This window comes from Mauremys mutica, chromosome 10, assembly GCF_020497125.1.
Source record: "Mauremys mutica isolate MM-2020 ecotype Southern chromosome 10, ASM2049712v1, whole genome shotgun sequence".
In the NCBI taxonomy this organism is placed as follows: Eukaryota; Metazoa; Chordata; order Testudines; family Geoemydidae; genus Mauremys; species Mauremys mutica.
Window position 1 is genome coordinate 54,920,663 of NC_059081.1, and position 12,984 is coordinate 54,933,646.

A 12,984-nucleotide genomic window follows, 5' to 3' on the forward strand; every position below is an offset into this window, starting at 1 on the left:
TGTGCATAGGTGGTCCATCCTGAAACCTGAACCCTTCATTTTTATGTGATTTCAAAGGGAAAAAAATGAGATCAGTATTTCAGGATAGGTTCCTAAAAGAATGATATTATTTTGGCTCTGATAGAGGAAAGGCAAACTTCACATCCAAATACCCTTGTAAAAGCTCCATCAGAATAGTGTGTGAGAGGTCTTGAGATCATATTGTAATTATGATTTTTAAAATCCACCTACATGGCTCCTGTAGTGCTGTTGTGATGACCTTCCTAGCTTTGTGGCCGTTTTTAGAAAATGAACAGTAAAAAAAACACACTGTCAAACTCAAGTCCTCACTCATGAGAAAGCAAGAACAGCACATTACATGATTTACCAAAATTACTCCCAATTTATCTATGTATTAGTTTTTACTTACACTGAGTGGCTCTAGGATGTTCAGGTGAACCAGGCACACCATTAGTTTTACTGTGATGTCTATTGGAACTCCATCAGGTATAGAGCAGCTAACTTTATCTTCAGCTACAAAAGACAACACTTAGTTCTAAAACCACAGCTTTTAGCAGTGACACCACATCCTCAACGCCTTTCCATTATACCCTCTTACTCATTACACTTCTCCACACCCTCTTTTCTGGTCCTGATTCAGCACCATGAAAGTCAATGGAAATCTTTCTATTGATTCAATTAGTGTTAGAGATCAGGCCTTAACTGATTCACTTCTTTCTTGCTTTCCCTGATGTTTCACGCAACTTCCTACTCCCCGTGACCTAAGCACCTGTTCCTGCAAAGTGCCATCAATTTTTACTGACTTCAGCAGTAGCTGAAGGTGCTCTGCATCTTGCAGGATATACTCAGCCCCAGAGTCCTTAGTGCCCTCCCTCTCCTCCTCCAAACTCTCTTCTTTCACCAAGCCTTCCTACACTGACCTACTCAGTGTCCCCAGCTCTTTTACTATTATGTGAACTGTAGTCCCGCAAATGCTACTTTTCCACATTAGACCATAAGCCCTATAAGAACAGGGACTGACTCTTTCTGCATTTTGTAACACACACAGCACATACCTACAGAACTCTCTAAATAATACCTACAAAGACTGCAATAAGGAGAGAATGGCAAGTGTGCTGTACATATCAAAGAGGTTACTCTTGTTAACTAACTACTAAATCATACAGAAATCCCACACTAAAGGTTCATTAATTTGGGTTTACGGTTGCTCAAACGTACTTCCTGTAAACGCAATCACTAAATGTCAAGGAACACACCAAATCTGGATCAACCTAACGTGCCTCACCATTAATCAACATGAAACGCAAATACATTCACAGACTCCTCAGGTCTACAATAAACTCCATTTTAAAATCATCAGAAAACTGCAGTTTCAAAGTGGATAATTTCTGGAAACTGGATTTTTTAAAATGTGAAGGTAGACTGGGTAGGAGGCAGTAATTTTCAACCAATGAAGAAAGGCAGATCAAGAGTCTTTTCTAGACTAAATCCAACATCCCTGTTGTCAAAAACCTTCACTGTTGCCCAGATTTTCAGAAGCTGAATACTGACCATGATCAGGTTTCACATTTACACTAGATTCAGAATTAAATTACTTACAAACAGTGCTGGATTCAGCTGGAAAATCTTGATAGTCAATCACTGCCACTTGACTCTCCTGAATTTCCACGACAGCCACTACATCTTTCATGTCTGACAGGAAACAAAAAATCAGATTAAACTCATTAGCAGTTTTCAGTGAATCCAAAACCATTTAATTTGGTGTCTACATTTGATACGTAGCTTTTTGTTAACTACTGAAAAGTAGGCTCTTTTTTTAAAAGATAGCACAGTGACTAGGGCTTTAAAAAGTAGAGAGAGGAAAAAGGGAAATTAAACTCCTAGCAGATTGTATAGGTTTCTCCTAATAATTATGTGATCTGGCATGACATAATAAACTGCATTTATTTTTTGATTCATACTAGTTTTGCTCCTCATTTATGCTTAATAGTGAAGATTTTTCAGGAGTTTTGCCAGAAAAGGGAGTGCAGGACCAGCTCTTATATTTGCACTGGGTTTGGACTTCACTGCTAAACCAGCTGGTCTGCCACAGACAAATACTACTGGCCTGGGGTAGTTTATTTATTTATTTTTTTAAATCCTTTTTTTTCAGCTTGACAAACCACTTAAAAGCATGGCAGACAAACATTTTCAGAACCAAGCAATGGCTTTCATATGGAAGCAAATTTATGATCCCAAACTAGTATTTATATATCTGCATAAACCAAAAGACTTGAATTTGTAATTGCACAGGTAGGGTTTATAAAGAGCATAAGTAGTTTTATCTCATTTAGTATAAAGACAGATATTTGAGTCAAGATGCTATTAAATTCGTGTTTTTCAAAAGCTATTTATCTAAGAGAGGCCAAGTAAATCGTCCGATCTGAAAACCTCAGAGGGAGTTTTAGCAATTTAACTAGCCACCTATTATATTATACCATAAACAGCAGCAGCCCATGGGTTTAATGAGTCACCACATCAAAGTGGCCAACTGGCTTTTAAGGGCAAAATTAATTTACTATAAAAAGTTTAATAGACCATGTGTCACTCAATACAATGAAGAGCTTTTCAAGAAAAATCTAGAAGTATTGAATAGCTCAAAAGAACATGCACTACAAGGGAGATGGTATATTACACAGACAATGGCATCCTATTAGCTGCTTGACTGCCAGTTACCTTTATTCTCCTCAGAAGGGCCTTGTTCAGTCACTTTCTTTGAAACTACAATTCCTGAAAAATCCGTAATAACCTAAACATGGAAGAGCAATTCATGTCCTGTTAGAAACAACAAAATCAGCCCCATAAAATAGCTGGTTTAGGTAAACAGCTTCACAACATGGTCATTGCCAGAGTAACCCACGCAAAAAGTAGTTAATATAGGGTTTTTCAATCTTTTCTTTCCAGAGTCTGGACCACATCTTAATACAGAGACTGTCTTGATGTAAAATATTTAGACTTCCAAAGAGAAGTAGTGAGTAGGAGCAAGAAGGTGATTTCACCTCTGCATATGGCATAGACTGATACTGGTATAATGGGTAAAATTCTGGTTTCCACATTTTAAAAAGAACCTTGAAAAACCAGAAAAGTTGAAGAAAGAGCCACAAAAATGACAGAAGGGCTGGAGAAAATGCCTTACCAGTCAGAGACAGAGAAGCGTTCAATCTGTTTAGCTTACCAAAAAGAAGAGGTGCCTTGATTACAGTGTTTAAATACCTTCATGGGGAAAAAAATAACAGGTACTAACGGGCTCTTTCATCTAGTGGGGAAAGGCATAACAAGAACCAATGGTGTGAAGCTGAAACCTAACATATTCAAATTAGAAATAAGGCACACATTTTTAACAGTGAGTGATTAACCATTTGAACAAACTATCAAGGGGAGTGGTGTATTCTTCATCTTGGGAGGTCTTCAGATCGAATCTGTCTCTCTTTCTGGGAGATGTGCTTTAGCCAAGCACTACCTGTATTTGACTAAAGCATAACTTATTGGGCTCAACACAAGGGTAACTGGGTGTAATGACCTGTAATGTATTATAGGTCATAAAGATGATCTAATGGTCCCTTCTTGCCCTAAACTATGAATGATCTGTGCTGATGTGTCACAGACACACCGATCATGACTCATTGGCTTCATCAGGCTACCCAGATCAATACAGCTAAGGAAAAGAAAATCACATTTTTAAACCCTTCCCCAAGAAACAACATACAAATCTTGTTGCCTCTTACCGAATAAATCAAACTTGATTTCAATGCTAATTTACTCACACACTGGAGTAATGAATATTAACGTATCTGACTTGCTGAACTATCACAAAACTGGAAAAACTATATTGCTTAAAAACGTCAAGATAAAATCTGTCCTTCTAAAGGGCACAAAACGGTTAAACCTGACACAAAAGCATTTCATTCTCATACCGCCATAGCTTTGTCATACTGTTTGTTGGAGATATACAGTTCAGCTGCTATATTTATATCTTCCATGGAGATGAGGCTCTGATGTTTAGAAAAGGCTTCTTCCATTATCTCAATAGCAGAGGTGACATCATTGGCTTCATAGTAACTCCTATAAAAATATGGGTATGAGATATTAGTGACAATTTTCAATGCTACACATATTATGAAAACTAGTCAACTAAGAGATTCACCAAAAAAAGTACAGATATTGAACACGTTCCCTTGTTCTCTTCATTTGTCTTCTCTTCCTTATGAGCATTTTTATTAGAGCAAGTCAATTTTTTTAAGTGAAAAGGGACAGATTTTTCAACCTTGTGACAATTTTTTACCATTTGACTGACTGATTTTTATCATTAGTTTTTCTCTCACATGTTAACTTTTTAAAAACCCAATAAAATGCTTTCTTCTGCTTTCCTCCCTCACACCAGTAACCAAGTTTGCAGGCTTTATTGTATTAAGATACTCTCAGCTGAAACGCTAATAGTGTTATAACACTAATTTGCATATATACACATCACCTCCCGTCCACGGATCTCAAAGAGCTTTAAATTATTAAGGAAGTAGCCTGGCTGGGCCTCTGTGAGATGAAGTAAGTTATTCTTAGCCTCTTTTGCAGATGAGAAAACTGAGGCACAGAGCAGTAACTGACTTGCTGAATAAATCAAACAGTTGATTTCAGTGCTAATTATTGGATATATAATACTGTCCAGAAAAGGCTTCAGTCCCTGATTTCAGGCATGGCTCCGGAACAAACTAGGTTCTGCAGAAAGAGCATTATTTTAAAGGCTGTAGAAGTCACAAGAAGAAATTCCAAATGATTTTTCTAAAGGGCAAAGGGAATAAGCTTAAATTAATCAGTTTTCTTTCAAACTTGGAAAATCAAGTCATGCTATTGGCAAACGAACTTACTTCGCCATGTCCCTGGCCAACTGCATAAAGCGTTCTCCATCAAAAGGGGACAGAAGATTTAAGATACGTCTATAGCCATCCATTGCCATTTTATGGTCTCCCATCTGCTCATACAAGCTTGATCTCTCCCACAGATAACGCACATTGGTAGGGTCATACTTCAGAGCTACGACAACAACAACAAGTAGTCAGTACTGTACACGGCTTAGACAAACGCAAGTCTGGGCTCACTATGCTTGTTTGACTATCCACCTGAATGATTCATAAGAACATAATAAAAACATAAGAATGGCCATACTGGGTCAGACCAAAGGTCCATCCAGCCCAGTATCCTGTCTGCCGACAGTGGCCAATGCCAGGTGCCCCAGAGGGAATGAACCTAACAGGTAATGATCAAGTGATCTCTCTCCTGCCATCCATCTCCACCCTCTGACAAACAGAGGCTAAGGACACCATTCCTTACCCATCCTGGCTAATAGCCATTAATGGACTTAACCTCCATGCATTTATCCAGTTCTCTTTTAAACCCTGTTATAGTCCTAGCCTTCACAACCTAAGGATAGAACAAGAAGCAATAGGCTTAAACTGCAGCACGGGAGGTTTAGGTTGGACATTAGGAAAAAGTTCCTAACTGTCAGGGTGGTTAAACACTGGAATAAATTGCCTAGGGAGGTTGTGGAATCTCCATCTCTGGAGATATTTAAGAGTAGGTTAGATAAATGTCTGTCCGGGATGGTCTAGACAGTATTTGGTCCTGCCATGAGGGCAGGGGACTGGACTCGCTGACCTCTTGAGGTCCCTTCCAGTCCTAGGATCTATGAATCTATGCACCTCCTCAGGCAAGGAGTTCCACAAGTTGTCTGTGCGCTGTGTGAAGACGAACTTCCTTTGATTTGTTTTAAACCTGCTCCCCATCAATTTCAGGTGGTGGCCCCTAGTTCTTATATTATGGGAACAAATAAATAACTTTTCCATATTCACTTTCTCCATATCACTCATGATTTTATATACCTCTATCATATCCCCACTTAGTCTCCCCTTTTCCAAGCTGAAAAGTCCTAGCCTCTTAAATCTCTCCTCATATGGGACCCGTTCCAAACCCCTAATCCAGTGGTTCCCAAACTTGTTCCGCCGCTTGTGCAGGGAAAGCCCCTGGCAGGACGGGCCGGTTTGTTTACCTGCCGCGTCCGGAGGTTCGGCCGATCACGGGTCCCAGGGGCTTTCCCTGCACAAGCAGCGGAACGAGTTTGGGAACCACTGCCCTAATCATTTTAGTTGCCCTTCTCTGAACCTTTTCTAATGCCAGTATATCTTTTTTGAGATGAGAAGACCACATCTGTACGGAGTATTCAAGATGTGGCCGTACCATGGATTTATAGAAGGGCAATAAGATATTCTCCAACTTATTCTCTACTCCCTTTTTAATGATTCCTAACATCCTGTTTGCTTTTTTGACTGCCGCTGCACACTGTGTGGATGTCTTCAGAGAAGTATCCATGATGACTCCAAGATCTTTTTCCTGACTCGTTGTTGCTAAATTAGCCCCCATCATATTGTATGTATAGTTGGGGTTATTTTTCCCAATGTGCATTACTTTACGTTTATCCACATTCAATTTCATTTGCCATTTTGTTGCCCAATCACTTAGTTTTGTGAGATCTTTTTGAAATTCTTCACAATCTGCTTTGGTCTTAACTATCTGGAGCAGTTTAGTATCGTCTGCAAACTTTGCCACCTCACTGTTTACCCCTTTCTCCAGATCATTTATGAATAAGTTGAATAGGATTGGTCCTAGGACTGACCTTGGGGAACACCACTAGTTACCCCTCTCCATTCTGAGAATTTACCATTTATTCCTACCCTTTGTTCCCTGTCTTTTAACCAGTTGTCAATCCATGAAAGGATCTTCCCTCTTATCCCATGACAACTTAATTTACTTACGAGCCTTTGGTGAGGGACCTTGTCAAAGGCTTTCTGGAAATCTAAGTATACTATGTCCACTGGATCCCCTTTGTCCACGTTTGTTGACCCCTTCAAAGAACTCTAATAGATTAGTAAGACACGATTTCCCTTTACAGAAACCACGCTGACTTTTGCCCAACAATTTATGTTCTTCTATGTGTCTCACAATTTTATTCTTTACTATTGTTTCAACTAATTTGCCTGCTACTGACGTTAGACTTACCGGTCTGTAATTGCCGGGATCACCTCTAGAGCCCTTTTTAAATATTGGCGTTACATTAGCTATCTTCCAGTCATTGGGTACAGAAACCAATTTAAAGGACAGGTTACAAACCACAGTTGTTAGTTCCGCAATTTCACATTTGAGTTCTTTCAGAACTCTTGGGGGAATGCCATCTAGTCCCGATGACTTGTTACTGTTAAGTTTATCAATTAATTCCAAAACCTCTTCTAGTGACACTTCAATCAGTGACAATTCCTCAGATTTGTCACCTACAAAAGCCAGTTCAGGTTTGGGAATCTCCCTAACATCCTCAGCCGTGAAAACTGAAGCAAAGAATTCAGATATGATAAAGCCTGTGACAAGTGTCAGTATCATCTTAGAAGATAAGAAAAATACTACAGAAAACAATATTTGCAGCCTGAGGAAAGGTCTCCTATAACACTCCAAATCCAAGAGACTTATCTAGTATGTACATTAGCTACTAATGTAATGCTTTCAAATATGTAAGTTTATTATGTTTATCTTCTCCCAAAACACAGCAAAAGGGGATGCTCAATCATTCATAGATATTTAATGCTCCCACACACTTTTAGTAAGAAGGAAAAACTCTCAGACCTCGTAGAATGAGATATGCCTACAAAGATCAAATCAGTTTTAAACAATGTTACCACAATCTCAGTGAACAGAAAACTGAACGGGATAGCTAAAGCAAAGCAAATGTTTATATCATTACATTATCAAATAAAATTACAACAAGTACTAAGGAATAGTAAAATAGTCATTACATTACCTTTTGAATAGCAAAATATGGCCTGTTTAATATTGTCCTGCTCTAGTGACATTTCTGCCAGTCTAACCCACTCCTCAGTGTCACTAGGGTTTAAATGAGCTGCAATCAACTCAAATTGCAATGATTTCTCCATATCACCTTGGTCTTCATAGATCATGGCAAGAGTAGAAAATGGCTCATAAGCAAGAGGAGCTATTAAAGACAAAAATACTCATTAAGTTTTAAACTTTTTAATCAACCTGAAATAAAATAATTTAGGCTTCTGTAAATAATGCACATTAGAAGTATATAAATATTCAATTAATTTGTTAAATCAAAGAAGAAACTTTCAGACAATCTCCCAGTTTATTTTATGTGTAATTAAACAAATTGACTAAACTTTACTACAACCTTATAGTGTTTTATCCATACAGCAAACTATTTCTACAAGCCATTTAAACCCCAGTTCTGCAAAGTTAATGGCACTTAAGTACTTAAAGCTAAGCAAGGGCATAAGTCTTTGCAGGATCAGGGTCTTAATTTCTTTTTACAAACAACAGAGAGAGAGAGAGATTAAAGATGAGCTAGGAGTATTCATATCATTAATTTGGTATTAGGACCATTTACAAATAGACCAGTTCCTGATGCTGCAGTATTTGATATTAAATGAAGCAACACAGTTAATTTTTAGTTTCCTTGATGAATACTATAAATTCCACATAAATCTTATTCCTTTTGATGGCTCACACACTCCCACGAAATACTGAAGTACCTTGTCTTATGATTTCCATGCACATCAGTATCGCCTCCTCATGTTCCCCTCGAGCAAACCTAATGTTGGCTTCTCCCATGAGGCCTCTAAGGGCTCGAGGAAGTTTACTGCGAGGCCTTTTCTCCTAAATTGAAAGATTATAATAGAAACAAATATAAATATACCATAATAGGCTTGGCAAGCGGATCAACTGACCTGTCAAACAATATCGAATTGACCGCCTATTATTTCACCAGGGTCAAACATTGTCAAATATTCTAGCAAGAATGCCCTGATGTAGGCAGTGGCCTACCTTTTAGGTTACATCATGGTGTCATTCTCTTTTTTTATACCCTCATTTCATTGTGTTTTGCATTTTTCGGAGTTAAAATAACTGTTAAGTAACTTGGATGTTGTAATGAGGCATAAGCATCTAAGGCTAAGCCTACTGAAGATCAAAAAGCTCTGCTCTTTTTTGTTACTGTTCTAATAAATTCGCGCTCTAAAATATTTGACCATTTTCGGCTTTACTTGACTGGTCAATTTTCCGATTATTTTTGGACTGCTCAAATGCCATCCCTATTCTATGATGCCCAAATTCAAGAGGAATCAATCACATCTGTAATTTTTGTTAAACAAATATAAAATATTTTAAATTTGTTTCAGTACCACTGGTGCTGATACAACTGTCAGAACTAATTTTGGTAGCTCACTGTGTAAACATCCATTTATAAAAGTTTAAAATCTAATTATAGAAAAACTAAAAATTACTTCTTTAACCAAGTGCCCTTATATGAGCAGCCCCACACTGGAATAAAAAAGGAGGACTCTGCAGCTGAATTTGTGACTTAGGTGAAATCTTACTGCAACAAAAACAGTTCAGTTAAACCAAAACTTGAGGATGGTAAGTGCACATGAAGCTCAAAACACACGCATGACAGATCTCAATGACAGCTGAAGGAAGCTTATATAAAGCGCAGTCGACAAACCAACTCAGGAACCAGCAGGAATCTTTTAAAATATATAGACATGTAAACAAATCAAACAGTTAAAAGGGATCAGGAGACATCATGTATAACATTTTCAGTTACGTTTTCAAATATTAGCATCATGTCTCTAAAATGATGCTACAGAAAACATTTATTCACTGTGCTTCAGTGGTATCATGCAGACTACACGAAGATTTTTAAATGCAAATACTTGCTTTCATCATTTTCTTGGTCTCTCGATTAAGCACCATCTCCAATACAAAAACATCTCCTGCTGTGGGTTGCTCAGGGGTTTCTTCATCTTCCTCCTCCTCTTCCTCTTCTTCCTCCTCCTCATCTTCATTTTCCCCAAGCATGGAAGCAAAGACCCGATGGACAGATTTACTGACCCCATCCGTCGTTTCTCCTGGTTGAAGAGAGTCAGAACAGATTTACAATACATCCTGATGAATCAGCATGTGTTGGTGTTTAAGTCAGGTCTAAAATACTGCTGGTAGTACGGATGGAATTGCAACTGGTGTTGCTGACCCCCCAATGATTCCCCCAATTTCTCCCTATGATTGCCTGAGCCTGCCTCTTGGAGATACAGGGCACCCACCGGTGCAATGGCAAGCTTGGATATGACAGAGAACAAACATTTCATACTTACATTCTCTAATTGAACAAACTGTAAACTGTTTTTAAAAGTCACTGTGATAAATGAAGGGGGGGGGGACTACCTTTTATGGACACCCAGCCAGCCACTTAGCTATAAAATCCCTGTTAGTAGCGGTTCTCTACTTGCTTTACCTGTAGAAGGTTAAAAAGTCTGTCTGCATGCATAGGTAAAGGGAAGTGAGTGGGCACCTGGCCAAAAGAGCCAATGGGAAGGCTACAACTTTTTAAAGTTGAAACTAGACTCCCCTTTTGTCTATTATTCTCCGGAGAGAGGGGACAGAGCAAAACAGGGCTGAAGCTATGCTGTAAAAAGCTGTGAACCAGATATACCTAAAACTACTCAATTTTAAACCCCAGATATGTAAGTAAATCAGAAAATGTCTAGAAAGACGCGATTAGGTTTCTCTCTCTCTCTCTTTTTTTTTTTTTTTCTTATTGGCTTGTGGACTCCTCTGTGCTAACCCCAGGTGCTTTTGTGTTGCTTGTAACCTTTGGTTTTCTTGAGGTCCAACTTATTCTTGATGCTTAATTATTATATTTGCTCTTTTTAAATCTAGCAATAGCCTAAGTTCCAGATGTATTTTCTTTCTTTTTGTTTTTAATAAAATTTACCTTTTTTAAGAACAGGATTTTTTTGTGTGTGTCCCCTAAGAGGTTTGTGCACGTTGTTTAATTAGCTGGTGGTAACAGCTGATTTCCTCTGTTTTCTTTCTCAGCTCTTCCCCGGAGGGGGGTGTGAAAGGGCTTGAGGGTACCCCACAGGGAGGAATTCCCAAATGCGCCTTCCTGGGTAAAAAGGGTTTTTTTACATTTGGGTGATGACAGCATTTACCCAATCCAAGGTCAGGGAGAAGCTGTAACCTTGGGAGTTTATACCAGCCTGGAGTGGCCAATAATAATTTTTAGAGTCCTTGTGGGCCCCCACCTTCTGCACTCGAAGTGCCAGACTGGGGAATCAGCCTTGACAGTCACCTATCAAACAACACATGGTTTCAGCAACAAAAGACTGTGATTTTTACATTTCTTAAGCCAGCATACTGACACGTACCTTCTGTTTCACTGCGACTCCGGGATTTACCAGATCCTTTTCCAGATGTAGATGGAGCATCTGGGTCGTATGTATTTTCCTCAGTAGGTACACTTTCTCCATCCTAGATATCAACAAAATTAGTCACATGGTTTGCAATACAACTACTAATTTAATTTTACTGTTCCACCTGTGTTTATAGTTACTGGCATTTAGACTATGGGTTTCTGGCTTTTTGCATTGCTGATGGAACAGATGCTATATTATTCTATTAAAGCAGGCACCAACATTGATTTTAAGAAACTTCTGTTCTCGTCAGTGTAAAGTGAACTCAAATTCTGACTGCTCACTGTTGTCCTACATTAGTTCTGAATGAAGTCTCTTGAAGAATACTGCTTGTATTGAAGTACACTGGAATAAGATTACATGGTTCCCAACATCTCATAAAAAATGAACAAAATTGTAAACAAACATCATGAATATTTTTAAAAGCTTGCCTGGCTTGTCTAAAATTAAATGCAATCCTGAAACCACTACATGGTTAGATGTTGCAATTAATAGTTTCTTGAAACAATCTGTTATACCCTTAAAAAAAATTGGATACAAATGGTGTAATGCTCTCCTGACTAGTAAGGCCTCCTCTGGGGGAACAAAGTATTTTTTTTGTGGAACAGCAATTTCAGTGGCCCACAGCAATGGCTCTCCTGTAGTTGGGATATAACGGAAAATATACAAAGAAATGAAAAGAGCACTTCAATAATCTTTGAAGGAGTTGCTTCTTGTATCATGAAATTACATGAAGAAAAAGAAAAGATCAGATGTTCCAAATTTCCAACATAGTCTACGTTTCTTTTCATTAACTAAACAAAAATTGCCTACAAAATAAGAGGGGCAGTTTTTAGTTTACAAAAATAGCACGTTTATAAAATAAGATAACTCCTGCTAGCAAATCTAGAAACATCTTAAAAGCTACAGTCAGGAATAATGAATCAAAACAAAACCTTTGTATATGTACAAAATTATATTTATCCCATTATGGGAATGAAAAATGCATGGCCTTCATGTTCCCGAGGGAACTTTGAGTATAATCCTCATTTTCTCCAATTTTAACCCCCTCCAAACTCTACAGTGTGCCTGCATTCCTGCCAAGGATGCCAAGATTCTCTTCGGAGCCAGACACCTACCCACTCTGCAAAAGGAACTGCCATTCCTTATGGTGTCAGGCTCCGTTCACCAAGAATTTCCCTTGTCTTTCTAGAAACATGGCACTGTATAAGAGTCCTATCTTAACAGTATCAAATAATAGTAATTTCTCAGATGTATCTCATGATCATAAATTAAGTTCAAAATGCACAAAATATTTCATGGATTAACAATGTCCACATGTAGAGCACAGACATTACGTGCGTAGCTACATGCCGTGGTGGAAGTCAGGCTGCGTCCACACTTGTCACTGCAGCACATACCTACACACCAAAGTGAAAGGCTATGAGGGCAGGGAAGTAATGGGGAAAGACTCCTGCAGCAGGGGAAAACAGTTCCTCACTGACAGAGCCTTTCCACAAAGCTGGGGATGGTCACTCTGGCATGGAAAAGCTCTGGCAGCAGGGACACAACACTGCGGACACGACACTGCCAAAAGCAGCAGTGTAGGTGTGACAGGCACTGCTTGGGCATGTAGTGATGTGTGTAAGCTACACACCCA

General features: G+C 38.7%; 1 protein-coding gene across 1 annotated transcript in view; it reads right to left on the bottom strand.

The window, feature by feature from the left end:
• GTF3C3 (general transcription factor IIIC subunit 3) overlaps positions 1 to 12,984 on the bottom strand; it is a 30,219-nt gene that overhangs the window by 15,659 nt on the left and 1,576 nt on the right. The window contains exons 2-10 of the mRNA XM_045032498.1: positions 11,301 to 11,403; positions 9,811 to 10,001; positions 8,628 to 8,751; positions 7,877 to 8,068; positions 4,902 to 5,067; positions 3,954 to 4,101; positions 2,716 to 2,788; positions 1,600 to 1,692; positions 410 to 513 (exon numbers count right to left, since the gene is read on the bottom strand). Coding sequence (XP_044888433.1) covers positions 410 to 513; positions 1,600 to 1,692; positions 2,716 to 2,788; positions 3,954 to 4,101; positions 4,902 to 5,067; positions 7,877 to 8,068; positions 8,628 to 8,751; positions 9,811 to 10,001; positions 11,301 to 11,403 — 1,194 coding nt within the window. The remainder of the gene's footprint in view (positions 1 to 409; positions 514 to 1,599; positions 1,693 to 2,715; positions 2,789 to 3,953; positions 4,102 to 4,901; positions 5,068 to 7,876; positions 8,069 to 8,627; positions 8,752 to 9,810; positions 10,002 to 11,300; positions 11,404 to 12,984) is intronic.